This window comes from Episyrphus balteatus, chromosome 2, assembly GCF_945859705.1.
Source record: "Episyrphus balteatus chromosome 2, idEpiBalt1.1, whole genome shotgun sequence".
NCBI lineage: Eukaryota > Metazoa > Arthropoda > Insecta > Diptera > Syrphidae > Episyrphus > Episyrphus balteatus.
In genome coordinates this window covers 24,413,080-24,440,329 of record NC_079135.1, presented here as the reverse complement: position 1 = coordinate 24,440,329, position 27,250 = coordinate 24,413,080, and the positions used below count along the sequence as shown (strand labels likewise).

General features: G+C 28.2%; 1 protein-coding gene across 5 annotated transcripts in view; it reads right to left on the bottom strand.

The window, feature by feature from the left end:
* Positions 1-27,250, bottom strand: part of LOC129910288 (calcium-binding protein E63-1) — a 123,177-nt gene that overhangs the window by 51,881 nt on the left and 44,046 nt on the right. Inside the window, exons 1-2 of one of the 5 annotated variants that reach the window (XM_055987619.1) lie at positions 12,313-12,380; positions 6,882-6,941 (exon numbers count right to left, since the gene is read on the bottom strand). The exons of 3 other annotated variants lie outside the window; for them this stretch is intronic. In XM_055987619.1, the coding sequence (XP_055843594.1) occupies positions 6,882-6,900 (19 nt within the window). In that variant the 5' untranslated portion in view covers positions 6,901-6,941; positions 12,313-12,380. Of the gene's footprint in view, positions 1-6,881; positions 6,942-12,312; positions 13,705-27,250 lie in introns of those variants that run through there. One more of the 5 variants, XM_055987618.1, reaches the window with a different exon arrangement.

The window sequence follows — 27,250 nt, the reverse complement described above, 5'->3', positions numbered from 1 at the left end:
ACACCTTGTCAATACGCAAATATTTTTATATTCAGCTCAACTTACATAGATTTTTAAACAAAAACCTAATGTGAATTATATCCAGCAAGATTAAATTTGCACCCAAGTCCACGTTGTTTTTTTTTTTTTGTAAGGCAACGATTTTTTTTCTTTAACTGATGTATTTTTTCATAAGCCGATGTAATATTTCATTAGTAGGTATATGAAGAATTTTCGTAAGCTTATGAAGATTTTCATAAGTTAATGTTGAATTTCATAAGTTAATGAATTTTTTCATTACTTAATTAAAACTTTGATAAAGTAAGGAAAAAATTCTTATTTTTGTTCTTTAAAATGAGTATGAAATTTTTCGTTAATTGATGAATCTTTTCATTGAATTGGATTTTTTGGCACTAAAAAGGGAGAAAAAGTGTATGAAACGTTTTCATTAATTGATAAAGGTTTTCATATTACGAAAAATTACATATTTTCGTTGAGCCAACGAAAGTTTCGTTGGGCCAACGAAAATGTAGTGTATGAAACGATTTTCGTAATTTTACGAAATTTTTTTATTTTCAGTGTGGTAGTTTGTCAACTTAGGTAAAAAAATTCTTGCTTGAGAAGTATAGTATGGTTTTAACTTTTAAGTGACTCATAAATAGATAGCAAATATCATGGCCAATTTTCCACTTGATGAAATTTCCAAATTCCTTCCAAAAGTCATCGACTAATCGTGATTCGCTATCATTCTTTCATGATCCAGACATGGAGTTAACAGCAACTCTTACCATGCCTTTATCAACTGCAACGACTTGACCACCTTTCATTTTTATTAAAAAAGATATTTTTCTTATACAGAAAATTCTTCGCTCAGATAGGAAACTTAAAAAAAACACGATTTTCAATGACGTATAACCAACCTCTACTAATTGTATGTAGTCAATTTTTGTAGTCAATTTAGAACGGAATTCAGAGTCGACACTCAAGTAAAAATTTTACTCAAGTGAACATTTGCTTTTGCGTTTGGCCAACTAAAGCTAATCGTTACGTTAAGAAAACATAAGGGTTACTTTGATTTTAGTAAATACCAACTGAGGAAATTTTGAAGTAAATGCTTGAGCAAACAATCAGAAAACTCTTGTCAGACTTGTTCTTGAAAAAATATTTTAATTGAGTGACGATTTTGAATTTCGCCCTTAATCACACTCACTGGCCTGCAAAATGTAACTTTTTTTTCTCCTTCAAATAATTTTTTGATATTATGAAAGATTAGACTTTCCTGAACCTAAATCTGGTTTCAGAAAAATTCTATCAGGTACCATTTTTGTAAAAATGATTTTTGAAAAATGTGGGTAGTTTTTAAAAAATCACCCTTTTAGATTCATTTGATCTTGTATAAAATTAAAACTATTTGTCGCACTCAAGCTCAAATTTGGAGGACTTCCTCATAATATGACCTATCAATTGACACCAAATATGTCCTTCTACATTAATGTTTACTCATATTTTAAAATACTAAATGACAAAAAAAGTAGAAATATCGAAATCCTTTACGTTTTAGTAAATCCTACATGAACAAAAACACCTTAATTAAGGAAATTGTAAAATATAAACGCTCATTATATTAAAAAGTCAAATATGTAAAAAAAAACCCATAATAAAATACATTAAACAAAATTTTTACGTGTTTTGTAATTTTATATACTACTTTTCTATTTAAAAATATCTTATTTGTAATAAACCTATCGATAAACTGCCTTGTTAAGCTTCTCCTAGAAACAAAAGTATACTTTTCTTATAGTTTTTGATGTGCGAAGTTAGAATCCGAAGTCAAAAAAATTCTATCACGTCAGAATTTTGAGATATTTGCATTAATGTATAACAAAATCAAGTTTTTTTTTTAGAAAATCTCAAAAAAACTACTATATCTCAAAAACCAGAGCTGACCGTAATTTTTTGAGTTCGGATTCAAAATCAGCACACTAAAGTCCATTAAAAAAGTATACTTTTGTTCTAGGGAGAAAGATATATTAATTTTTAGAGATCAGTTTCTTTATGGTAAGATTTGGCATATCTTACCATAAAGAAACTGATCTCTAAAAGTTTCGAAGATATAAATGAATTTTGATCTGCTTATATCTCAAAAACGTGACGTCATAGATTTTTTTTGACTCCGGATTTGAATTTAAAACGCTAAAATCTATTAGAAAAGTATATTTTGGTTTACGGAAAAATTAAATTCTCAGTTTTATTGAACATTGAAACTTTTCATTATATCATGTTTTCTTATATTTACTTAAAAACATAGTTGGCAACCATATAACCCCAATATTTTCAATTTTCTTATGAAACATAAATAGAAGAGATCTCAAAATTGTGATAAATTAAAAAAAAATCCATGAAATAGCGTAATTAGAGGTCTTAAAATGTGTTTTACTAAATTGGCATTTTCTGGACTTTGTTTTCAAATTTTTTGATTTTTTTGTAATGAATATTAATCTATGAGTCTTAAGTCTTAAATCTAACAACTTTTTGACATGAATTTAGCCCAATTTCTAGCTTATATACTGTTTGAAAATGAAAATTCTATTTTAACGCTCATTCTTTCCGCCATTTTGGAGCCGCCATTTTGAATAAAAAAAAGTTGGCAGCCTTTTCGTATTTTCCATACTAAAATCATTCAGTGTACCAAATTTCATGACTTTTCGTCCAGAAATGGCCGTGCAAATGAATTTTGTCGGCAAAAACGAAGAATGGCACCACTGTGCGACAGCTCGAACCATGGTCATAGAAGTTATACCTAAAAACAATTTTCATGTTGCAACGTAAATCACTTAATGTTTGATACTTTAAAGATCACTAAATATCTTATCTTCTTCAAGAATAAAAGATGAAATGCGTTTTATTTTCTTTCCCATTTTTTTTTCTTGAAAATTAAGCCCCATTAAGATTCATATATATTTTTCCTTAAGTTGATGATACATATAACCTTACTCACTTGCTCCCCATAAAGATTTTTCTTTTCATCTTCAGTTAATTGAATAATTGCTAAGAACGTATAATTTTGTTTTATGCGTGCACACACAAGTAAAAGTAAAAATGTTTTCTGGCATCAGCATTTTTGTAGAAATACACATTCTCGTATAACTTATTTCACCTTTGCCCTTAAAACACTCAAATCACGGAAAGACAAAATGATTTTGACCTTTTCACATTTCACAAAACTTTTTTTCGAGGATATTCTCACCCATAGAAATATACATAATTACAATAATCAAACGAGAAACGAAAAAAAAGGACTTCTTTTGGAAGTAGTATCCTGAGACAGTTATTGAGTTTTGAACTAATCAAAGTTATATAAGTAACAAGTTTTGAGGTGTGGACTTATAACAGAAGTTGACAAGGATACTTTTCTATTAAATCCTTTTAATTACATAACCAAAAGAAGGCTTGAAAGAATAAAGTTCTATGAAATAAAAATATAATAAAAATTCGTGTAGGTATCAAAAAAAAAAAAAAATGATGTAATTGCAAGAAAGATGTAAATATAATCATTTTGCACCTTGGCAATTAGCGCAAAGCACTCATTATCAAGATAATGATATTTTAATTAAGTTCATACTCTCTCTCTCTCTCTTTAGCTAATTCGTCCATGATGTTTATTATACAGACATCACTTCACTTCAGGGACTTCTGGGCTGTGTTTTAGATGTGTACGAATGAAATTAATGAAATTATACAATTAATAGTAAAATAGGTAAGGGTAATTAGATTTTGAAATACATTTTCTTTTGTGGACAGAGAACCTCTGCGCTCTGCCTCATGATGATGATGATGATGATGATGATCAAATGTTCATTTTCTTCTTCTTCCTAAGGATTCACAGAGCATGAAACTATAACAACAAAAAAAATCTATCGTGTTTGTTTGTTCGTTGTTTTTATTATGTTCTTTTCTGTGAAGTGCTCTTACAATTCAAGTCAAGTACCTACAGGCGACTCCTCTTCAATATGTTACGGTAATTTTATTTTGTAATTTTATTGAGACTTTCTCTCTTAAAAGCGAAATCCCGATGATTGTCATTTTTGTTGATAGGAAAATAATTTATCTTCAGGAATTTAAAAAAATGTAAGAAATATTAATTTTATATAGGTTTGTCAAAATTAAATAAAGTGGTTATCTCAATATGGAATATCGAGTTCTTTAACCCTCTACTGCATGAATTATGATCGAAGTGATATAAAAATTTTTTTTACAATTTTTTAGATTTGAAAAAAGGTATTACATACAAATTTTTATTTTTTTTACATATATATAAATTTTTGGAAACATAAACCATATATGGGTTAGTATGCAGCTAGGTGATTTCCAGCAAAAAATTAATAACCCATATATGGTTTAGTATGCATTCAAGGTTTGTTTTGTAAAGTAGGTTTTAACTACAATGGACTTTTCTTATTCATGATATTTATTCAAACTCTTTCTTATATCATTGTAGCAGAAGAACACATTCCATTTTCTACACATTGTGTACGTCTTCAGTACGCAAATTTGACATATTGGCGTTTTTTTTTGCCAGTCAGGGATATGGTCGATGTTTCCAGTTGGCACTGAATTCAACGACTTTTGCTGGCCAGTGGACTTCTATCCCACTTCCCGAATCGAAATGAAGGTTTAATTGAACATTGTGATATTCATTTTGAGTTCATCAAAATGAACAAAAAACCTTGGAAACAGATTAATTGTACCAAATTTTCGATTAAAGTCTGCGCAAAATTTTAATTGAGGTACGAGACGAGGCGCTCAAAATTCTTAAGAGTCAGTAGTTTTACTCATACTGGAAACAATTTTTGATGAATAGAAGTTAAATATAACATTGAATGTAACGAAGCAACCAGGTAATTTGAACCGATATGACAAAAAAATGAGAAAGCCAAATTTATTCGGAAAACGTAACAAATTGCTAAATATTAAAACTTATTAAAAAAAAGTCGAAATCGTTTAAATTCATACTCGTATGTTTCAGAATTTTTTATAATCTTTTGAAGCAAACAGAATTACCGTTTAAATTTCATTATTTTTACAGCTTTGAGTTTAGAAATCTTCCAAATCAAATACGACTGATTAATTACCATCAATTACTTCACAGTTTATCAGGGTATTAGTAAAACTAATATTTCACCTTTTCAAATATTCAATCAGGCCAAGAAAAAAAACCTCCTAAGACGTCAATTAATATTAATAAATAAATCGGATAAATAAAATTACCTAAATATAATAATTCTTCTGCCTTCTTCGTGTCGTTTACAGAGGGTAACCTGATTCTCTTGAGAACAAAAAAAAAAAGGCAACAGCTTGTAAATTAATTGAATAAATTCAACTCCCAAAGTATTTGATGAAATTTTACAAAAATAAATCAAGTTGAAACAAAACACTTTAACTAAAAACAAAGAGAAATACAAGAATACCGTCGTCGTACACTGGGGTGTATACGTAACATAAAAAAAAAATATTCGTATATCCTCTTACTCGAAAGTAAAATTAAACCACAAAATCAAATTGGATACAAGATGAAATAGATAACCCACTTAATGAGCGAATCCACAAGATGACAGAAATTATTAAAAAAAAAAAAAAAAAAAGAAAAACAATGTAACACTAGGAATTTGTATTGTTATTTTCCACCAACAAACACAAGAACCCATTACTGCGATTTAAACCAAGAAGCTCCACACAGTGTGTAGTATACGCTCCTTTCGCTGAAGGATAATCATACACAAATTGAACACATTTAAGGCAGGCAAAGTAAATTTAAATTGCAAAAAGTTAGAAGGATCTATGAGATGATGGAAGATAAATCATCATCATACTAAACTGATTTGGGAGAGCGGTGCGCCGGGTGCACAGGATGCATGCGCGGGGACACAAAATGTAGGGAATTTTCCCTTATTTCAAGCTTATTATGGAAATTTTTTCTTTTTTCTGATTTCCTTTTTTGTAATATATTTTTTTTTTATTCGTCGTTTAGTTAGCTATACAAGTGTGGATATCGTGTTCATCGTTATTTTGCTTGAAAGTGAGTATGAATTTGAATACAAAGAGGGAATGATAAAAATGGATAAAAAAGTTTTTAGATCCCAGATTTTGTAAAAAAAATATACCTAAAAGAAAAGTAGAAAAAAATTCAATAAAACTTAACACCAACTCTCGGCTATAATGGAAAACAACCTAACTAAAGCTGCCACTTGCACAAGGTGTTAAGTGTCACGCCCTCAGTGTCAACTTTCTCCCCCTTTTTTCACTCCCATCGCGAACTCTTTATAGAGCTCTTGGCTGCTCAATAGAATGTTTCAAGTATGCTATTATGTATATATATATATATTTTTTATTTAACGTAGGCTGACAAACATTTTCATGAATTACCAAAGGAATACTCTTTCTTTGTCGATATACAGTCAATGAAACTACAATTACCGACACGCAATATAAAATTGATTTAACATTCAGTTTGATTGATGGCTGATAAAATGTCGGCAATACAAAATATGTAAATAAGAATTGGCTGTATACAAGAGTGTACGTGAAACATGAAAAGAAAATATAATCAAGAAATATTATTACATTCGCAACAGGTTTGCAAACAGAAATTCGTGCACGACTGATTCGGGTGAAATTCGTCCTGAACATCAGAAAACTTAAAACCGAAACAATATTTCAAAAAAGGATCCATGAATGACCTTTTCAATTTAATAGAACTGAGTGGGAAAATTACTTTGTTTTAAAGTTGATTGTAATTTCATGAAATAAATACTGAAGTTCCACAAGGAAGCGATCTTTGGCCAGTTCTGTTTACTTTACGCTTTTTTGTTTAAATATTTTGTATTTAATATTAAAATTCTTACCTTGTTCTGACATTTGCATAGTTATCCAAGATATTTAAACTTGAAGATTCTTTATGTTAGCTTTGTGAGAATAATAAAAGAAAAGAGAAATGGAGAAAAAAAGAGATTCAGAAGGTAGAAGGATTAGTGAATAGAAGAAATATTAGCAAGCATTGCAAGTTTATAATTTCATTAAATATTAATTGCAAAAGTAAAACAAGTGTAAGTATTTGAAAATATTAAGTAAACTGTGAACTTATAGTTAAAAATGCTTTTTTTAAGAATTTTGAACCAAGATATATAAACATAAAAAAATTCTAAAGATTGAGCTGTATTTAATGAAAAATATAAATCATTGTCATACAAAATTTTTCTTAGGTCCTTAAAAGTTCGAATAAGTTTAATGTGGAGTTCTTATTCAGGTCATAATTTTTATTTATCGAAATCATAGCTCGGTTTTTGTTACAACTTTTAAGTAAAAAACTGTTCAGATAAGTATATCTTATTTTTCGCCATTTTTATCATTAAATTATTTGACGTATTAAAAAAAAAAGGCTCGTGTTTTTATTTAATTTAAGTATTTATTAATATAGACCAACAAAAAAAAAAAAAAGAAATTTAAAGCAGACAATTAAATAATATATCTAACAATATTTACCTTAACCTACATAATATCATATATGCAAATATTTATGTGAAAACTCGTCATATTATAAATATTGAGTATTGCCATTTGCGTCACACATTATTTAAATAATAGGCAAATGAACATGTTTATGTTAAAACAAATATTTAATTATGCTTAAGTTATCAGAATGGAAGCTCAACAGTGGTTTATTGACTGAATAGTTGTATCAAAAATTAAAAAACACCTCATGTACAACAATCAATTGTTTGAACTCCTTAAAATAGTTTGCTAATGAGATATTCTTACCATAAGCACACATAAAATAAAAAAACAGCATTCACAAGGATTCAACAGACTGGTCGCTTATGAAAACTCCGTGTAATTTGGTGACTGTAAAAGACAATTTGATCAAGGTCATAAATAAAATGAAAACAAGCTAGAAATTAAAAGTTTCAACTCTCACTATTTTGTCAGTATTTAGAAAAAAATATAATTTAGGCCAGTCACCTTAGATACAAATCGCTTTAGGTCATACAAAATTGTATCAAGCTGTATTTTTGAATGTTGTAAGGATGTATACCATTTGTATACAACTAAGTATGTAGCTTTAAAAGATCTGTGCTTGCTGTGTTGTGCGCGTAGAAAACGAAAATTTTCGGACTTTTTCTGTTTTAAGCTTCTAAAATCTAAAGGGTGCATATTATTGAAAAAGTTAAATTAAAATGATTAAATACAATTAGAAGCCTTTATTTGGTAAAATTTTAAACAAGTACCAAATTTTTTCATACTTTGCAAGCATGGCATAAAATTTCAACTCTCAGAGAAAAATTAAAATTATACTAAAGTTTTAATTTCCGCTTATTTGGTCAGGTACCTATTGGTTCAAAAATATTTTCAATGTTGTACAAAAAATACTTTGATTTTCATGTTACTTTAAAAGACTTTTTTAGAAAACACCAATTTTAAAAAATTTAATTTTTGTTTTTTTTTTCAGTCAGTGCTGCAATCTATAATATGATATATGCTCGAACGTGCTCCTAAAAGTTTAAATTTCTTAAATTTGCAAAACTTTAAATTTAAAAATTGGTAAATTTAAATAAAGTTTAAAAAAAAATTAATTCTTCAAAGGAAAAAACATTCCGACTTTTCACAAGTCGATTTTAACGGCACAATATGTCGCAAGGCTAAAGTTGACTTGGATTCTTCTATAGGGATTGGTACTTTAGTCACCTTCGGCTTACGAAGGCCTCTTTGACCTCTTGTTGCAGAGTTATTTGAAATCCAAACAATTTTTATTAAACAGGGTGTCCGGTAGAAAATGGATAAGCCTAAAATGGCTGATGGGTGCACTTTTGACTGTTCTGAAACCCAATAGAAAAAGTTTCTATCGCAACCAGTTTAGAAAATATTAGCTTTTTTTCGTTCAGTGTACTTAAAATTTCATCATCTTACGTTTTCTTTAACCACAACCACGAATGAATGAATTTAATAAATTTCTTATTTTTATAATTTTCTACAATAGGTAATTGGCTTACTACATAAGAAGTTAAAAGTTCTTACAACTGTTGCAAATTTTATGAAAATTTTCAAACACCTGTGGTATAAAAAAATTCATAGGTAGCCAACTTTTTTAAAAATATGCGAGTCTAAACGGGATTGCAGAATGGTAAAAGTTTTAATCAAATCTAGAGTTTCTAGGAAGTTATTGGTACCAAAGTGCAAAAATAGCCTATTAATTTAATAAATTCTTTAATTGTAAAATCTAAGTTTTTCACATTGCTGTCAAAAATGCATCAGTTTTTTTAATCAGTCATATTTAACAATAATTCTTCTTACACATAACTATTTAAAATGCGTTATAACCGTTGAACAATGGCTATAAAAAAATAATTTAACTTTTTTTTAATGCAAAGTAAAAAAAAAAATATTTGCTTGCTCAGTTTAAGCATGGGCATACAATTGTGCATCGGGACAGCTTGTTTTGAGCTTTGACTTCTTAATGATCTCGTTTTAAAGAAAAATTGAGATTTTCGGTCCCGTTGGCCCAATGCAACCTCATCAAAAATGTTGCAATGTTTTCGAGTTTGTGTTCAATTCCCAATCTTATTGGGCTACGAAAAACATCCAATATTTGTTAGATGCAATTTAATTTACAGTTAATATTGCGAGCCACTTCTTATTTTATCTTTTAAACTGGTTATTAGCAAATTAGCAAACAAATATTTTTTTTCTACTTTGCATTAAAAAAAAAGTTAAATTACACAAGTCTACAAGGTTTTTGGTGCTGAATTTTAATCTGAAGTCAGAAATATCCTATCAGCTCCCGTTTTTGAAATATTACCGTTAGAAGATGTAAAAAAACTACTTTTGAGATTATGCTTTAATGTGAAGACATTTTTTTTTTAAATATAAATTATAACGGTTTCTATAAGAACTATATTCCTTCTTTCAAGATCTTTTTAAATCTATTCGATATCTTTTTTATTGTTCGAGATATCGTCAGTTGTTTGGGTTATTGTAATGTATCAAACAGATATCACGTTTTCATCTCCTTTTTGATAAAAACAAACTTACTTCATTTTAAGATATCTCCGGCAGTAAACGAGATATTGCAAAGATTTAAACAGGTCTTGAAAGAAGGAAAATACTTCTAATAGAAACCGTTATGAATTGTATTTAAAAAAAATTCTTCAAATTAAGGCATAACATCAAAAGTGGTAAAAAAAGGTTTTTTTTTGCATTTTCTAAGGGTAATATTTCCAAAACGGGAGCTGATAGGATATTTTTGACTTCAGATTCGAGTTCAACACACCCAAAACCTTCAGAAAAGTATATTTTGGTTCATGTGGGGAAGATCTTGTTAACTCCAAAAAAGTCAAAAAAAACGATTTTTTTCGAACTTTCTAACGGTAATATTTCAAAAACGGGAGCTGATAGGATATTTCTGACTTCAGATTCGAGTTCAGCACATCAAAAACCTATAGAAAAGTGTATCATAGTCTCGGCACAAAAAAAAAAATTAAATTTTGTAGACCAGTGTTATTTTTCCAAAAAAGTTTTGGTTCAAAAATATGAGTTTATGGTGAAGAGACCTATTCATAAAAATCAAAAATCTATTTTTTAGATTAAAAAAAACAAATAATTTTCAAAAAAAAAAAAAGAAAAATTCAAAGAATTTTTTTTATTTCGTTTTTGGTTCAAAGTAAACTTGCTTTTGTATAAGACTTTGCAAATAATGAAAACTTTTACCCATATTTATATTGTTTGGGATAGTTAATAATAATATTTTAATTTTTCACTAATAATTCCCCTGATAAATCTAAGAATATATTAGTCCGAAAACGTATTATATGAAACTGAATTTTATTTGTCCATACTTTATTATGAAATAGGTAAATAATGATTTTCGAAAAAAAAGACGGATCTTTTTCAAACATTAACAAAAGTAATGATAGAAGGGAATATTTGTTTTTGAAAGCATTAAATTACAAGCGGTTCATGATTCCTTCCTTATTGAACTACATTATGTTTGTGTGTAGTTAAGATCGGAATTAGGGAAACTTACTATATGCTCACAATATGCTCAAGTTATCGTTCCAGAGTAGACGAATTTGATAACATCAATTAGAAAATATCTACGAACTATGTCATGAGTAAACAATTGAATAGAATAAAAAGTTTTGAATAAAAGATCGTTGACTACTGCTTTTTCTGCTGTTTTTCTAACATTTCAATATTTAAAGCGATTAACCACAATTGGTCAATTTTAAAATAACGAATACTTATTCACTTTATTGTCTTGTCTGTCGTTGTGTATTGTCTACCCAGAAAACTATTAATCGATACAGATGATAAGATTTCAAGTCATTATAACAGACAAGCAGAATTGCAAAACCAATGTTTTCGTTTTCTGAATCATTGTTATGTCTCGTTTGAGGGTTTGATTATTATCTACTACCTACTACTAGACTTAAAATAATCTGATAAAATCAATAAGTCAAACATCAGCGAATAGCTATATAAGAGAAAAAAGGTTCATTTAACTGAATAACAGACTTGAAGCATAATGCAGATAGGGTTGCAAATAAGAATTAGAACAAAACAACAAAAATTATTATTTAAATTATAAATTAAACAAAAATACACGTGCAATAAGAACACATATCATCGGTGAATCCAGAAAAGTGTGTAACTCCAAATTTTCTAAAAATTAGATTTGAATGCCATCTGTTAGTCAAAATTGATATCTATACCGTTCCTTAAACTGGGAATCCCCTTTAAGTTAATAGTTTTTATTTTATTAACAAATTAGAAAATGAAAACTCATACAAATGCCTTCAAAACGATGAGGTTTTAATGCTCTCCTATAAAATTTGCTAAAATCTAGTTACACACTTTTCTGGTTTCACCGACGATATTGTGTTTTTTCTTCTTTTTATTTTTATATTCTCTAAAACTTGAAAGTCTTTAAAAATCTTCTTGTAACATTGTCTTTTTTTATTCAAAAAAAAAAATGTCTGAACTTAATAATTTGTTTACACAATGATGAATGCGTTAAACAAATATAAACAAGTACCTTTGAATGTTTGAATTCATTTTGTTTAACTATATTTCATCAACCAACTCAAAACTGATATCTTATCAACTTAATTCTTCAAAAAAAAAGATTACTTTAATAAATATCTCTGATAAACTGATAACAATCAAAATTTTTATTCACTCCAATTTAACAGATAAAAATTAAATCAAATCAAAAATGCATATAAAAATACAAAACAATATTACAAATTTTACAGTGAAATACAGATAAAATAAGATTCTCACCTCTTATTTCACTAGCTATGGATCTGTTGCTCATTTTAAAGCTTCAAATTTGGTGAAAAGTTAAACCCTTTTTTTTTTTGGAGGGTGAATGATTGTAATCAAGAGAAAAGGGTTATTCACTAAAACACCCAATTTTTCACCACATTTACACTTGTTTTTTGTTTTGTTTTTTTTTTTTATTCAATTCTCACTAAACTAAGCTTTGTCTCGACTATCACCAAATGACACATAAGATAAATAAAAAATTCTTTGTTCAAAATGTGCACACGGAGAATTAAATTTACCCTCCTTAATTCGTTCGAAACAGACAAACTTCTGGAATTAAAGTTCGGATACGGGGTCAATTGGACTCACGATTTTAATATACTACGTATTCGTTTAATTGGTACCGAAAAAAAAAAAACAACCGAAGCGAACTATGTTTCCAGCAGCTATTACATCACCGCCAACCGATATTCGTATATAGTTTTATAGTAGTTCGATGTAGAAAAAAAAAAAAAAACACCAACCACCCTCACTTTAATAGGGTATTTGTGTCACTACAAACTATCGTTGACTAGAATCGCAGTTTGTCGAGGAATTTCTTCCAGACAGATTGACAAATCGTCAAACTATCAGACAACGATACAAAAATCGTATCCAAAAGATAAGATAACTTTACGAATAAATTTCTACGACGAAATAAGCTTCGATTTTCTTTTAACAAAAAAAAAGGGGTTAGCCTTACCCTTTTGTTGATTTCTTCACCTAATGCACTTTTGTGCTCCAGTCAGTGACCTTTTTGAATGCAAATAGTAAAAGAAGACACAAAAAAAAGGAAGTAACAAATTCCAAAGAGCAAAGAAGACAAGTTGATAAATTATGTAAAGCTGCAGAAGTGTTGCAATGCACTATACAACGATGATTTGGGGGTAGCAAAAGTTTCACTTTATAAGGAATGCAAGTCACGCACGTTTCCGTATCCGTTTTTTGACGAGAGTTTTTTGATATTTTTTTTTTTTTGTTTTCTTCGAAAAGAACGAAGATAAAGTGTGTTGTGATGGTGTGGTAGTAAGTTTAAAGACAAGGATTAATGTGAAGGGAAGTTTGAAAAAAGTTCAAAGAAAGTACGACGCCGCACAACGACGCAGGACTTGGCTTTTAGAGCTAGTATTGTGTTCTATCCGGCCGGGAGTCGGTACAAAACTAAGGGATGCCTGCTGCTGACATTCTTTTTGGAGCTTATCGTCGTCCGTAGTCGAAGTCGTTGTTTGTGTTCCATGTTGTGGTTGGTTTTCCTTGGTTTTAAAAATTGGGGTAGATTTCCATGCTTAACCATGTCGTCCATGTGCTTAATGGTGATGCGTAGTGGCGGCGCGGCGCCACAGACGACGACATAGACGTTGACTATGACTGGAAGGAATTTGTTTTTTTATTTACATTCTGGATTATTCCAGTGACAGTTTGAGAGACAAATAGAGTGGGGTGTGTGTTTGTGTGGACTATATTGGATATTATGTGCAACATGTGTTGGGGAAATATTGGAATTTGGAAGATTGGATGGAATTTTTTATGTTTTTATACTGTTATATACAGGGTGATAAATATTTATAGAGTTGATCGTAAAGAATGGTTTTTGACGAGACAATGGTTACAAGATATGAAGTTTTTGGGAATAGTTGATATAGGGATGAACATTTGATTGTCTTTTATGGTGTTGTCTGTCATAAAAAAAGAACTACATTCTGCTGAACAAAATAATAATAATATTATGTAGTTTTATTTTTCAAGCAGATTTGTGTTGAAACAAAAATATTGTTAAATTTTTTGAATAGAAAATATATAAATTTTCACTAACTCGAATGAAAAACCAAAAGAGTTTATAAAAAATGTTTTAGGTATTTGAAACTAAGAAAAATAATGTTCATCTATGGATGGTATTTTTTTTTTTTTTTATTATTTCTGATCGATCTTAAGGCATCTAAAATAGGTATGTACTGAATTTTTGCCACGACAGGTAAAAAAGTAAAGAAAAAGTTGTTTTTCCCTTTAATTTTTGCTTAACAAATGGTTTACCTCAGCAAAACTGCAAAAACAGAGAAATATTTTTTTAACCTCTCTATAGTTTTTTTTTTAAAATTTCAATCCTAATTTGCCAAACAGCAAGCACTGTTTTGCTCTTGTACTTAAATATGACAGTTGGTGCAACTAGAACCCGCTAAGAACAAAAAAAAAATATTATTTTACTAAAATTCACATGAGTTACATACGTTTTACTTGCAGCTGTTCAGTTGTTTGCGTTTTAAAAATTGGCAAATTTATTTTTACTCCTTTATTACACCTTATGATCCAATATATTTCTTTTATTTATTCGTCGATCAATTTCTTTAATTTTGTTTATTTTTGCGGTTAATGTATACGAAAAAAAATTATATAAAATAAAACATAAAATTCAATTTGCAAAGCTCCAAATGCAATTCAATTTTTTTTTTCATTATTGTGCAATTTTTTGTTTTAAATTATTTTTAAAATCGTTACAACCGTTTTTTGCAGCAATTATTAATCAACACCTAAAACCAATATTTCAAAAATATTCAATATCGCGTTTTCGAAAATTCAAAATTGTTTTTTTTTTCAAATTTTATTTTGAATTAGTAGTAAAAAAATGTATAAATGCTTTTGCATAAAAAATTGTTGAAAATTAGTATTTTGGGAGAAAATTAGTAGTTTGGGAGAAAATCAGATTGAAAAAAAAAAAAGTTCTATGACAGGTATACCGTTAATATTGATTTAAAAAAAAAAAACTTCATTTAAAGATAGCGCTTGTTTAGAAACTAACATATGATTTTTTTAACAAAATCGTTGTAGTCATTTTCGAGAATGACAGGTACTCTGTTATTTTTGGCCCAAAAAAATAATTTCAAAGAGTCACCAAAAAAGCACTTCATAGGTACTAAGTTTGATGTTGATCGTAAGTTTGTCATGGTTGATTGTTATCTAAACTTTTTTTTGTACGAATACACAAAGCAAAGACATATTGGTTCACGGGGGTGTATGTGTAACCTTTTTTTTTACAAATCTATACGGTTAATTCAGATACAGACTAGGGTGCTTCTTATATGGTCGAAAAAATCTTTTTTTCGATTTTTTAATGAGACACCCCTGCATTATGTTCTACCATATAAGCATAGTATATTGTATTTTTTTCCGATTTTAATATTAAAATTTAGGGGTCGCTAAAAAAAAAGATCCATTTCAACAAAATTTGTTTGTTACAATAAAAAGTACGATTTTTCAATCTTCTAATAAACAGTCAGTTAACTGTCTGTCGAATAAAGATATTAAGCTCATACAAAATCAGATAAAATCATTGAATTTTTCAATTAAAAAAATATCACTCAGTTAGCTATTCTACAGAACAACACAAAAAAAAAAATGTCAAATTCAAAAATATTCAAAATTAAACTTCATTTTTATTCCGCTGTATTTTTATAAAAATTTCTTTCAAAACAGTTAAAGATTTAATATAAAGTACTTAATTCTGATTACAAATTAAAAAATTTTCTGAGAAAAAAAACAACATTTGGTGTATTTTTAAAACTTTGAATTGTGGTAGCGACCCCTAGAATGTGTTTAAACTGGACCAAATTTTACCCAATTTATATTTAAGACAGGAAGAACAAAATGAAAGGGTGTCCCATTAAAATTTCGAAAATTGATTTTTAAGAAGCACCCTAATACAGACCTAGTATTAATTAAAATTTGTATGTAGAGTAATAAAATTATTTTTAAGAGTAATAAGGGCTAATAGAACCCGCTAATAGCAAAAAAAGCACTCAAATCCTCATATTTTGTATTTTACCTATAAATTCTAATTCTGATTTTTTGTGTTTTCAAAACAGTTGGTTTAATATTAAGGGTCACTGTGGTGTATGCGTAACATTTTTTTCATAAAGAATTTTTATTTTGTTAATAGTAATTAAAGTGACCTAAAAAACATAAAACAAAAAAGTTTTGAGTTTGAGCAGGATTTCAAAAAACAAATAAAAAATTCCCTACAAAAAAAAAACACAATAGTGGCCTTTACACACGAGACCTCCTGACATAGGAATAGTTCTTCAGTGAGAAAAACCGAGTGTAAGAGTGGGATCACAGAAAACCTTCTTCGAAATTTAAAGTGGAAGAACGGAAAAAATAAAGAAATACAAAACCAACTTATAATTTATGTTTATGTGTCTGTGCGTCCATCTGTACATCGAACTAGAGTCTAAGAGAATGAATGGATTGGCTTGAAACTTCGAACAGATAATATATACGCGTGATTTCCAAGACCTGTTTTTTAAGCCTACGTAGTAGTAAGGTGGTCGCCCGATGGAAAAAAAAGTAGTTTGCGATCATCCTAAACTACGCCGCCATTTTATCATTGAAAAAATTCACATTAGCCTATTCTGTTACCTATTGATAAACTTAATTAGTTTAACTCCAAAAGAAAATAATGTTTCTCCTTTGTTTTATACGCTGATGAAAATGGTAAAACGATTTCGTGCCTAAAAAGTGTTATTATTTTACGAAAAATGTATTTTTACCGACTTCAAAAAAAGAGGAGGTATTCAATTCGTCTGTATTTTTGTTTGTGTTTGTGTTTGTTACCTTATAACTTTGGACTAAGTGAACCAATTTTGACAATTCTTTTTGTATTGGAAAGCTGGTGCCTGCAGTGTGGTCCCATTTCAATTTCGTCCAGTTATTCCTATAGAAACTATGAGAAAAACCATAAAACGCAATTTTGATCCATGGAAGTCGGTTTTGTTTTTTTTTTTATAAAAATGATTATGTAATATTGTAGATGTTGCCGTTGTGTTCAAATATTTAATTTTTATTTTTAAAGTCAAGTGAAAAAATTGCTTCTACGGCGACAATGGAATATTGTAACAAACTTTAAATAAAAATATTTTAATTTTAAAAAAATTATACGCCAAGAGCGGCAATTTTTTTAACCTTAAGAGGTTAAAATACTTTTAATTACCGACGCACGTTTGAAAAAAAAAAAATCTCATTCTCAAATTATTTGATTTAATTACTCTACTAAAAGATACATTTTTCAGTAAACTAAGTGTGAAAACTATAAAGTAATCTGTGATGCAAACCATTTAATTTTTTGATTCAACTGCATAACAAAAGCGAAGACTATAATTTAAATAACTAAAGATAAAACTTTTCTGATTTAAGTGTGGTATTTTTACAGCTTTTAAACTTATTTAAACATCTGGTAGTTCAGTCAATAAACATCTTGTGACAATAACTTTGAATACTTCATAAACATTTTTGAACTCAAACTCATAAAAATACCTCTAAAAAAAATCAAATGAAAACGACACTTTATTCAAAACAATATTGAACAAAGTCGTCAAAATATCTTTCATTCTAATAAATACCAAAAAATTTAAATGACTTGCAACACAATGTAATACAACGAATACATCCAAAACAAAACAAAATAGACAAAACTCTCGTAAAACTTACAATAACCCTTAAATGTGCTAATGCCTCACAAGTACTATGCAAAGTTCGTATCTTACGAATACAAATCCACAAAATTTTTATTACAAATCTCTTTTGTTTTTCTATTTTTTTTTTTTTTTTTTTTTTTTTAATTTTAGATTTTCAACAGCAAAATATAATAACGATAATGTAATTCCAGTGGCCTTGGAAAATGGAAAATTGTCTCTTTTTCTCTCTCTCCAACTTTGAGGTTAAACAATGTCTAGTTAATTGTTTATTTTTTTTCCAATTCATTCCAGGAGAAAAAAACAACTACTCCTTGTCCCCATCTCAGATTTAAATGATGATTTCTACCCGGTCATCTCTTTTCAAAATAAACGCAAATTCCCTAGATTCTATAGCAGAAAAAGAAAAACAATTGGAATAATGTTTCTCCTGTACAACTTATGATTTTTGGAAGCATGCGCAGAAGAGGATACAACATGTGGCATTTGGCGAAAAGTATAATGGAACGAGATGAATAAATTTTGAAATTATTGACAATTCACCCGAATGACAGATGGTTGAAGAATTATTATTTTTCTTCATCTCACTGTAGTGTCCTCTCAGGGATGCATCACATTTAGTCCAACTGCAGAATCAGAGAAAAGTTTTGTGTTTCTTATTATTCACAATTTTGACAGGGTGATTCGCATTAGAAGAGACAAAAAAACTTATTAAAATAGATAATTTTAAAAGATGTTTATAAATTAACTGCAATTGATATGTTTCGGATCATAGTATAACCACGAGATAAAACGAGATTTTAAGCAAAAATAAATTAAATGACCCTGATCATTAACAGTAAGAGGAAAATTAGGTCAACAAAAATCTGGTGTAAGTTTTCACCTAAAAATTACTAATTTAATAGTGAGAGCTCGATATACGAGTACAAGTAATAGGATTCCATACGGAAGGGTGGATACAAGAGTTTTTCTGTGTTGCACATATTTTGTTGCATTCCATGTTATACCAAATAAAACATATTTATTCATATGATACATGCTTTCAGTTACTATTTAACACCGTTCATAATTAAACTAAAATCAAAATAATTTGACAATCATGTATATAGTAATTGGCCTTTTAATGAACAGTCTTTACACATATTACCTATACTCTTCGAATTTGGTATCAAATTTTCATATTACATAGACAAAAATAATAAATTAATAATAATATTTATAATATTTTGGGTTTTAATTTTTTTTTTTTTTAAGAAAGAAAGAATACTTACCTTGAAATTTGTTCGACCTTTACATATATTTCTAAGCTAGGTAGATTTGCAAGATTAAGGCGGACAAAATTATATTATGTTGTATTTTGTTTTATACGTTAATGGAAAAAAGTCCACTTCTTAAAAAAAAAAAAAACATATACAGTAGAACTTGCTGGATTTAACTAGTATAACAGAAAAACCCAGTTATTAAATGTTATTCCTTCAAATATTTAATTTGTTCATTGAAAAATTAGCTTATCTGAAAAACCTGCTTAAGAAAAGAACCAAAGTTTTTTGTGTTTCACTTAAGTGAGTTTAAATGTATTATTAACCAAAACGTGAAAAAGTTGAAAGGAAAGATTTGAAAAAAATAGGTACTAATAATTTTAATTTAAAAAATTGTATTTACTCCCATTAAAATTGTACTTAGACTCAAATAAAATTGGAAAGTTCTGCAAAATAACAAATCAGAAGTTTTAAATCGAAATTTCTCAAGAAAACACTAAGAAATATCAAAAAAAGTAAAAGAAAAAAAAACATATTTTTTGTGTAGTGTTACTTGAAAAGTGATTTTTTTTTGTGTATGTTGTATTCTCTTATACAACATACAAAAATGTATATGGAATACGTCTTATGCCCGTCTAATAAAGTTCGTTGAAAAATCAGCACTTTTTGAGTTTAATTTTTTTTGGTACTGATTTTATAGATTTTCTCAAATTTTTTGACATTTTTAGTGAAAACCATAAATCGAACAAGCAAATAGGTAGGTGAGAAACAATTTTTTCAGACTTTTCAAAACTCAAAAAATCGATCGTCCGCAGCTTTCCTCAGCAACTCAAAATGTCATTATCTTACCAAATATATGTATAGTTAACTGTTCAAACAAAACAACTGCCGGATCGGGAGCGATAATATAACAAAATTTTTACTAAAATACAAATTTCAAACTAATTTATTGAAAGTGACCTTGAACTTAGAGATCCACCAAAAGTATTAAAAAACTTTACATATTTAAAAAATAAACACTATTATTTATTACCAGTATTATTGAAATCCCATACTGGTTTTAAGCAAAAAAAAAAACTTTAAAATATGAGATTTCAAAATAAAAAATTGTTTATTTTACTCTTTGCTAATAATAAAGCATGAACTTTTTACAAAGTTCTTTTAACTTTGAAAAATAGAAACCAATTTTAATTTAAAAAAAAAAGAAAAAATTGACACCACCTGGGTATCGACCCTTCAACTTTTGGGTTACTAAGCAAGTGCTTTACCATAAGGCTATCTCTTTAAAATGTTGACAAAATATTTCTTTGGATTTTAGAATAAATTTTTAATTTTTTTTTTTTTTTTTTTTTTTTAAATCAAATTTTCGGAAACGGGACAGTAATTTTTTTTTAATTTTTGTTTTTGATGTAGAAAAAATTGCTACAAAATGGAATGCAAAGTATGAATAAAATATTTATTTATTAAATACTATTTTTTATAAAAAAGATTTAATTTTTTTTTAAATGCATCTTAAAAAATCAAATTGTATACAGTTTTTGGAGCTCAAATTAATTTAAAATTTGTCTTTATTTTCATTTATGTTTTTTTTTTTTTTCAAATACCTACATAAATATAATTTTTTTTTAATTTAAACAACTTGAACGGTAATTATTTCATTTCAAATATGTGTGGAAAATTATCTCACTACGAATCTCATTTGTTTAATTTCATCAAAATCTTCTCTCTGGTTCTAGTTTAAACAGGCTATTATTTTTTTTTTATTTTGAATATTCATAAAGATCATAATAAGCATTCGAAAATTCCAATTTAGTGTGAAGCATATTTTTTTTTCTATTTTATGACGAAACCATCAGACTGACGTGAAAATTCTCTACTTACCGGCTACCAAAGATTATTGTCTTTGATAATACAAATATGACTAGTTTTCTAGCATTTTTAATATGATTAAGGTAGGTTTCAAAAGGTTGCCTCACACCGAGATATTATCTTGTAATTACTATTAATATTACTTAATATTACTCATACGCCACCGTGACCGTGGTCAAATCTGTTAACATTATTAAGAACTTTGTTTTTGTTGAAAACATAACGAAATTAATAGTTGGCTTTTATTGATCATCAATAAATAATTGATATTGAAAATTTATTAATTGGTTATGGAATATTTACATACCTACAAGATGGGGTGACAAAAAAATTTTAAATTTACAGAAAAAAATCTTTTAAATGAAATGCGAATCACCCTGTAAAGTGATTCATAAAACTGAAGTATGCACTACTTTAAAACTCATACAACTTGCACAAAGACAAAAAAGAAAATCATAATACCAAATAACCCTTCAGAGATCCTTGACACCTTACTATACTCCAGTTGTCATTATTTCTTATTGTTATATCGTGGTCGATGTTGACAGTGATTTTTGTGTTGTTGGTTTGTATTTGTATAGGTATTAAGACATCTTTTGGAAGGAGTATCAAGTAGTGACATTTAATCAATGTTAAGGGTTGGTTGAATGGGATGGTGCTGTCAAATGAATAAATAAAACAAATTAGAACCCGGGTCGAACAACCACCAACACTATCAATGAAATCATTATAGAGAGCGAATAAAATTCGAGAGGCAGATGACATGAATAAAGCTAACTAATAGAATCTCTGGAAGTTCAAGGAACTTTGTCTTGTCTATGTCAATCAAAATTATTGTAGTTATAAATATTAGATGATATTGGTTTTTATGATTTTGACACGAATTGTTGACTAATTACTATAGAGTTCATTGTTATCTTATTCATTTGAAAAAGGATATTATTTGAATTATTTTATTTGAATTTTTTTTTGCATAGTAATAAGTTTGGGCCAAAAAGCTGCCAAATTGACCAAAGAAATGTGAAAAAAACTGATTTATATTTATGATGACTTCTAAATTTTAAATTTGAACAAAAAATCCTTTTTTTTTTTTTGCTTCATGAAGAAATTCAAAGTCAGCACAGAAAAAAATCCTTCGGTCGATAAAAACTGCATCTTGGAGGGTTATGTGAAATCAGTGGATATAACCTCAGTAATTGAATTGAAGCCAATTTTTTGTGTTTGTAATACTAAAGCTAATGGACAAAATCAAGGAGAAAGTATTGATATAAAAAATAAATGTAGGTATTGGCTGCCAGAAAGGTTAAGTATAATAACTACGTGTGCTTAAAAAATATTTTAAGTATAAGATTTTTTTTCAAAATGGAATCGTACTTGAAAGTGTTTTTAAAGTCATTTAAGTCACTTTAATTTATTTAAATTTTGAACAAAACTTTTAAAATTTCGATGATAAGCAATTCACACAAACCCACAGTTGAAACACAAAGGTTTGCACATACTTGCTCTTAAGTCAATACTAAAGATTTTTAAAAATATAAGAGTTCTTTTAATTTAATTTTATAAGAAATTTAATTACAACTTGAATTTTAAATTACAAAAACATCTGTTTTAGTTGAATTGACCCCCGAATAAAATAAAAGCGTTTTAAGGAAAAAATTGGTATGCCAATAAAAAGGAAATATTGATCAATAAACAGGGTGTCCCAAAAGTCAATGTCAAAACGAAATCAATAGTAAGTAAGTGACAGTTATCAGAAAAATAATTTTTAAAAATCGTAGCCTTTTCTGTGAGTTATTGGCATTCGAAAAAATAGTCGAAAAAATGTTCACCCTGTGACGGTCTTTCATGTGCTCTGACTGCAAATCTTAAGTTTTCTTTTTCTTTTGCTACGGAACCTTGAATAATACTATTAACAAATGCATTCAAAAATTTATACTCAGCTGCATCAATTTTAAAGAAAATATCACTTTTTTGCCCAAATAAGTTCCTAAATACTCAAAAATTTTACATGAATCTAATTCAATGAACCGTAGTGTAAAAAAAAATGCACTACAATATAAGTTACCTTGAAAGTTGGTGTGTTTAATTCTCTTTTCAAAATGGTTGAGAATATTGAATAAATTTAAATTTCATTTTTCTTTAAAAAACCCGACTTTTTTGTATTAGCTATTTTTTTCATTTTATTTAATGTTTGCTCCCTTTTGTAATAGTAAAGTGCTGATCTTTTAAAAAATAAAAGAAGCTTAATGAATACACGCAGAAAAATAAAATACCGAGAGTTTTTTCCGGTGGGCTAAAAAAAAATGTGTTAAAAACTACGTAGTTCTCGTTGCTATAGTTAAATTGTTTAAAATTACCATTTAAGAAGGTTATTTTAACGGGTTGGGGTCGAAATTCTGTATGTTGCAAAATTCTGTATTCAAAATACTGTATGCCAAAATACTGTATGTCAAAATTCTGTAAGTGCAAAATGCTGTATGAGCAAAATTCTGAAAGTCAAAATTCTGTACAGCAAAATTCTGGTTGGTCAAAATACTGTATTTCAAAATTCTGTACATCAAAATTCTGTATTTCAAAATTCTGTAAAAATGCTGTAAAAAATATCGTTTTGATAATGTAAAAAGTGCGCGCGCACTTTTTTACATTATCAAAACGATTTTTTTTACAGCATTTTTACAGAGTTTTGAAATACAGATATATTTAAAAGAGGGTTTACTATGAATTTCTAAGAGATCAACTTAATAAAGAGGCAAGCTTCTAATGCTGATTAATCTAGGTACTTTATTAGGAGCTACGGAAAAAAGAGAGAGAAAACAAAACTACACTTATTTAAAAAAAAACAATCTGAATTAAACCACGTTGCATACCTGAAACGGATTGACAAAAAAATTAAATTTATTTGATTTTGTATGTTTAAGAAGAGTTTGATTTGTGTTCCTAGAATTGATTTACTTTTTTACTTTAATAATTATGTTTGTATAAAATTACAACTTTACTGTCAATAATTATATTTAAAGCTACTATTTCGTGTTTTTTTATCAAAGGAAATTTCTTTAAAAATACTGTATTGAAAATACAGTATTTTGCAGTACAGAATTTTGCAAAACAGAATTTTGCAAGTCAGTATTTTGTTCATACAGTATTTTGACGTACAGAATTTTGTATTTACAGTATAATGACGTACAGAATTATGGTCTTACAGAATTTTGACCCTACAGAATTTTGTCGTACAGAATTTTGACAAGCAGAATTATGACCCGCTCCCTATTTTAACCCACCAAGAAACTCGGTTAAAATTTGAGATTTTGGTACAATTTAACCAAGATTAAAGATTAAACAATTTAAAATAACCAAGTCGACTAGTGTAATTTTAACCCAGGTTAATTTGCAGGTGCTATATTACCAAATTCCCTCTGTTAATTTTACACAAGTTTTACGTTGTTTTTAACTGATCATTTTTCTGCGTGTACTCAAAAAGTAATGGGTACTTGTAGACTACGTTTTAGCACAGGTTTATGAATGAAAATAGTGGAAAAACCTATTGATAACGACAAAAATGGAAAATGGCTATTTTTCTCAAAAAAAATGACTTGATTTCTGACTTTCTCATTAACGAACGAAATAGCGAAATAGCGTCCAAGTAGATGTAATTTTAAAATGTCTAAAAAATTTCAAAACTATCAGTTTTACATTTTTTAAAAATTTTACACAACTCTTTTTTTTTTTTGAAAAATCAATTTTTTTAAATTTAGTTTTTATCCTGTCGAACAATTATTTTTTTAGAATAGCATATCCGTCTTTTTTGAAAATTTTTATTAAGAAAAAACTATTTAAATAAACGGTTCCTACAATTTTCAAAAAAAAAATTTTATTGACATACTCAGTTTGAAAACTAAAATCATAGAAAAGGATGTTTTCGTTCTTAAAAAAAATTTAATCCTTCTTTACATCTTATATATAAAAATGAGTTCGTTTAGTGTGTGTGGCCGATAAACTCGCGTTTGGCTGGTCCGATTTTGGTAATTTTTTTTTTGTTGGAAAGGTATTAAAATGTAGATGGTTTGTATCAAAAAAAATAATACCTTTTCTCGCATCTTTACATAGCTGTCAATTTGTACGAGTAAAAAAACACTCTCGCTTTTTAAAAATTTTAACTAAGCTTAATTTGTAAAGCTTTCAAAATAATTATAAAAGCCTGATTTTGAGTGAAACAAATAATTATTCGTCTTGTGACATTAAATCCACATATCGTCGGCCTCATAAGGAAACCTCGTAACTCCCAAAATCAAAATTTTACAGGAGAGACGAAAGAGTAAACAAACAACAGAGTGGGAAGAAACGCGCTGTGCAAAATTTGAATTTAAGTCTATTTAGAGTTTTTGGAATGACCCCAAATTTTCTGGGTTGCTCCGCTGACATATTTTCTAAAGAATGGCATTCAAAAGTCATTTTTGAAAAAAAGTGGAGTTACGAGGTTTCCTTATGAGACCGACGATATGGACTGCACAAATAAAATGTATATTCAATCTCTGATCTTCATTGAGGACACGTGTTTGATTATTGCGAGTAAAGCATTGGCACAGTTAGGATTGGTTGTTCCAAATCGTGCAGACCAAGATGTTCTTGATCAGAAATACTACGCGAAAGGCAATACAATTACATTGAATAAATTAAAAATATTTGTGCAAACCAATGTCCTGATGTTAAACGATCAACAAAAGTATGTGTATGACACCGTTATGCAAGGTGTCATCAATCAGAGTTATCGTTTGTATGTAATATATATATTTGTGACCCTATTCCTAAACGACTAGACAGATTTTTCTGAAATTTTGTGTGAAATGTATGTGAAAAGGTCCATCCGAAACAGGTTTTGTTTTATAATTGGACCCTGTAGGTGGCGTTGCTGTCAAGTTATAGGCAAATTCCATATTTGGGGTCGAATAACTGGACAGATTTTTGTGAAATTTTGTGTATGTGATAAGGTCTATCCGTTACAGGTGTTGTTTTATAATTTTATCCGGTAAGTGGCGCTGTTTTCAAGTTATAATTAAATTCCATATTTGGAGTCCGAACGGCTGTATAGACTTTTATGAAATTTTTTGCGTTTGATAAGGTTCATTCGAGACAGGTTCTGTTTTTTAGTTGAACCTGGTACGTAGCGCTGCTGTCAACTTATGAACAAATTCAATATTTGGGGTTCAAAGAGCTCATATTCAAGGCTAATAAAAACAAACATGATTTAATTCTTTAAAATGTTATTTCCTCAATTAAAATTGAGGAAATAACTAAGCTATTGAAAATTGGTATGATAAACTGAAACTTAAAATTTGTTTAAGTTGTTTCAACTACCAATTTATTAATGCAATTTCCACATTAATTAAAAATGATTTAATCTTTTTAAGAAAATATTTTAATATTTAGACGTATGCATATAATTAAGACGGAATCTTTTCATTTTAAGTCGGTTTTTTTACAATTCACAAAAAAAGATCCCTACTTTTTGAATTTCCTAAATAGCCAAAAAATATCAAATTTAAGTAGCGATTGCAAGTGATTGAAAGGAGTTCGAGACACATAAGATTTTGTTTTAAAAAACATTTTTTTACTATTTGACGCAAAAAACCCGTGCCAATACCAGAAAAAAACAGTGGCATGCATACAACATACATATCACCTGGAAAGCAAAATTATAATAACTCCATAGAATCTGTTAAGGACATAGCACTATTTTGCTTTCCGCTGAAGATTTATGTTGTTATACTTTAATAATAATATTAATGAAACTTAGTAGGTACACATTCCAATTAAAATTATAATAGCTGTCAAACAAATGGTTTGCGTTTTTTAATACTTTATACAATTGTATGTTTGTGCTCCATATATCAAGTTGTGGCCCGATTTTTTTTTGTATTGGAAAAGGTTAACACATTACAAAGCCAAAAATTGGAAATAAATACTAGAAAAATGCGGAACGAAGTCCGCCGGGTCAGCTAGTTTCTTATAAAATTAATGAAAAAATTAAATTAAAATTTTTGTTTATAAATACTATAAGAAATCAAGTACGTGCGACCAGGTCGTGCATTTTATTTAACTTTAATTTTAAAATTTTAATTTTAAATTTAATTTTAAGGTTTTTTTTTAGGTTAATTTTTTTATTTTTGGTGCAAAGTGTTTAGTTTTATTTACCAATTTATTTTTTATATAAAACTGTGATGAGATTATATAAAAAAAAAAAGAAAAAAAAGCTAACTGCAATACATTGAGGTAGTACCCAAACCCACCTACGAGATACATCATCAGTCATCACCCATGCATAAAATT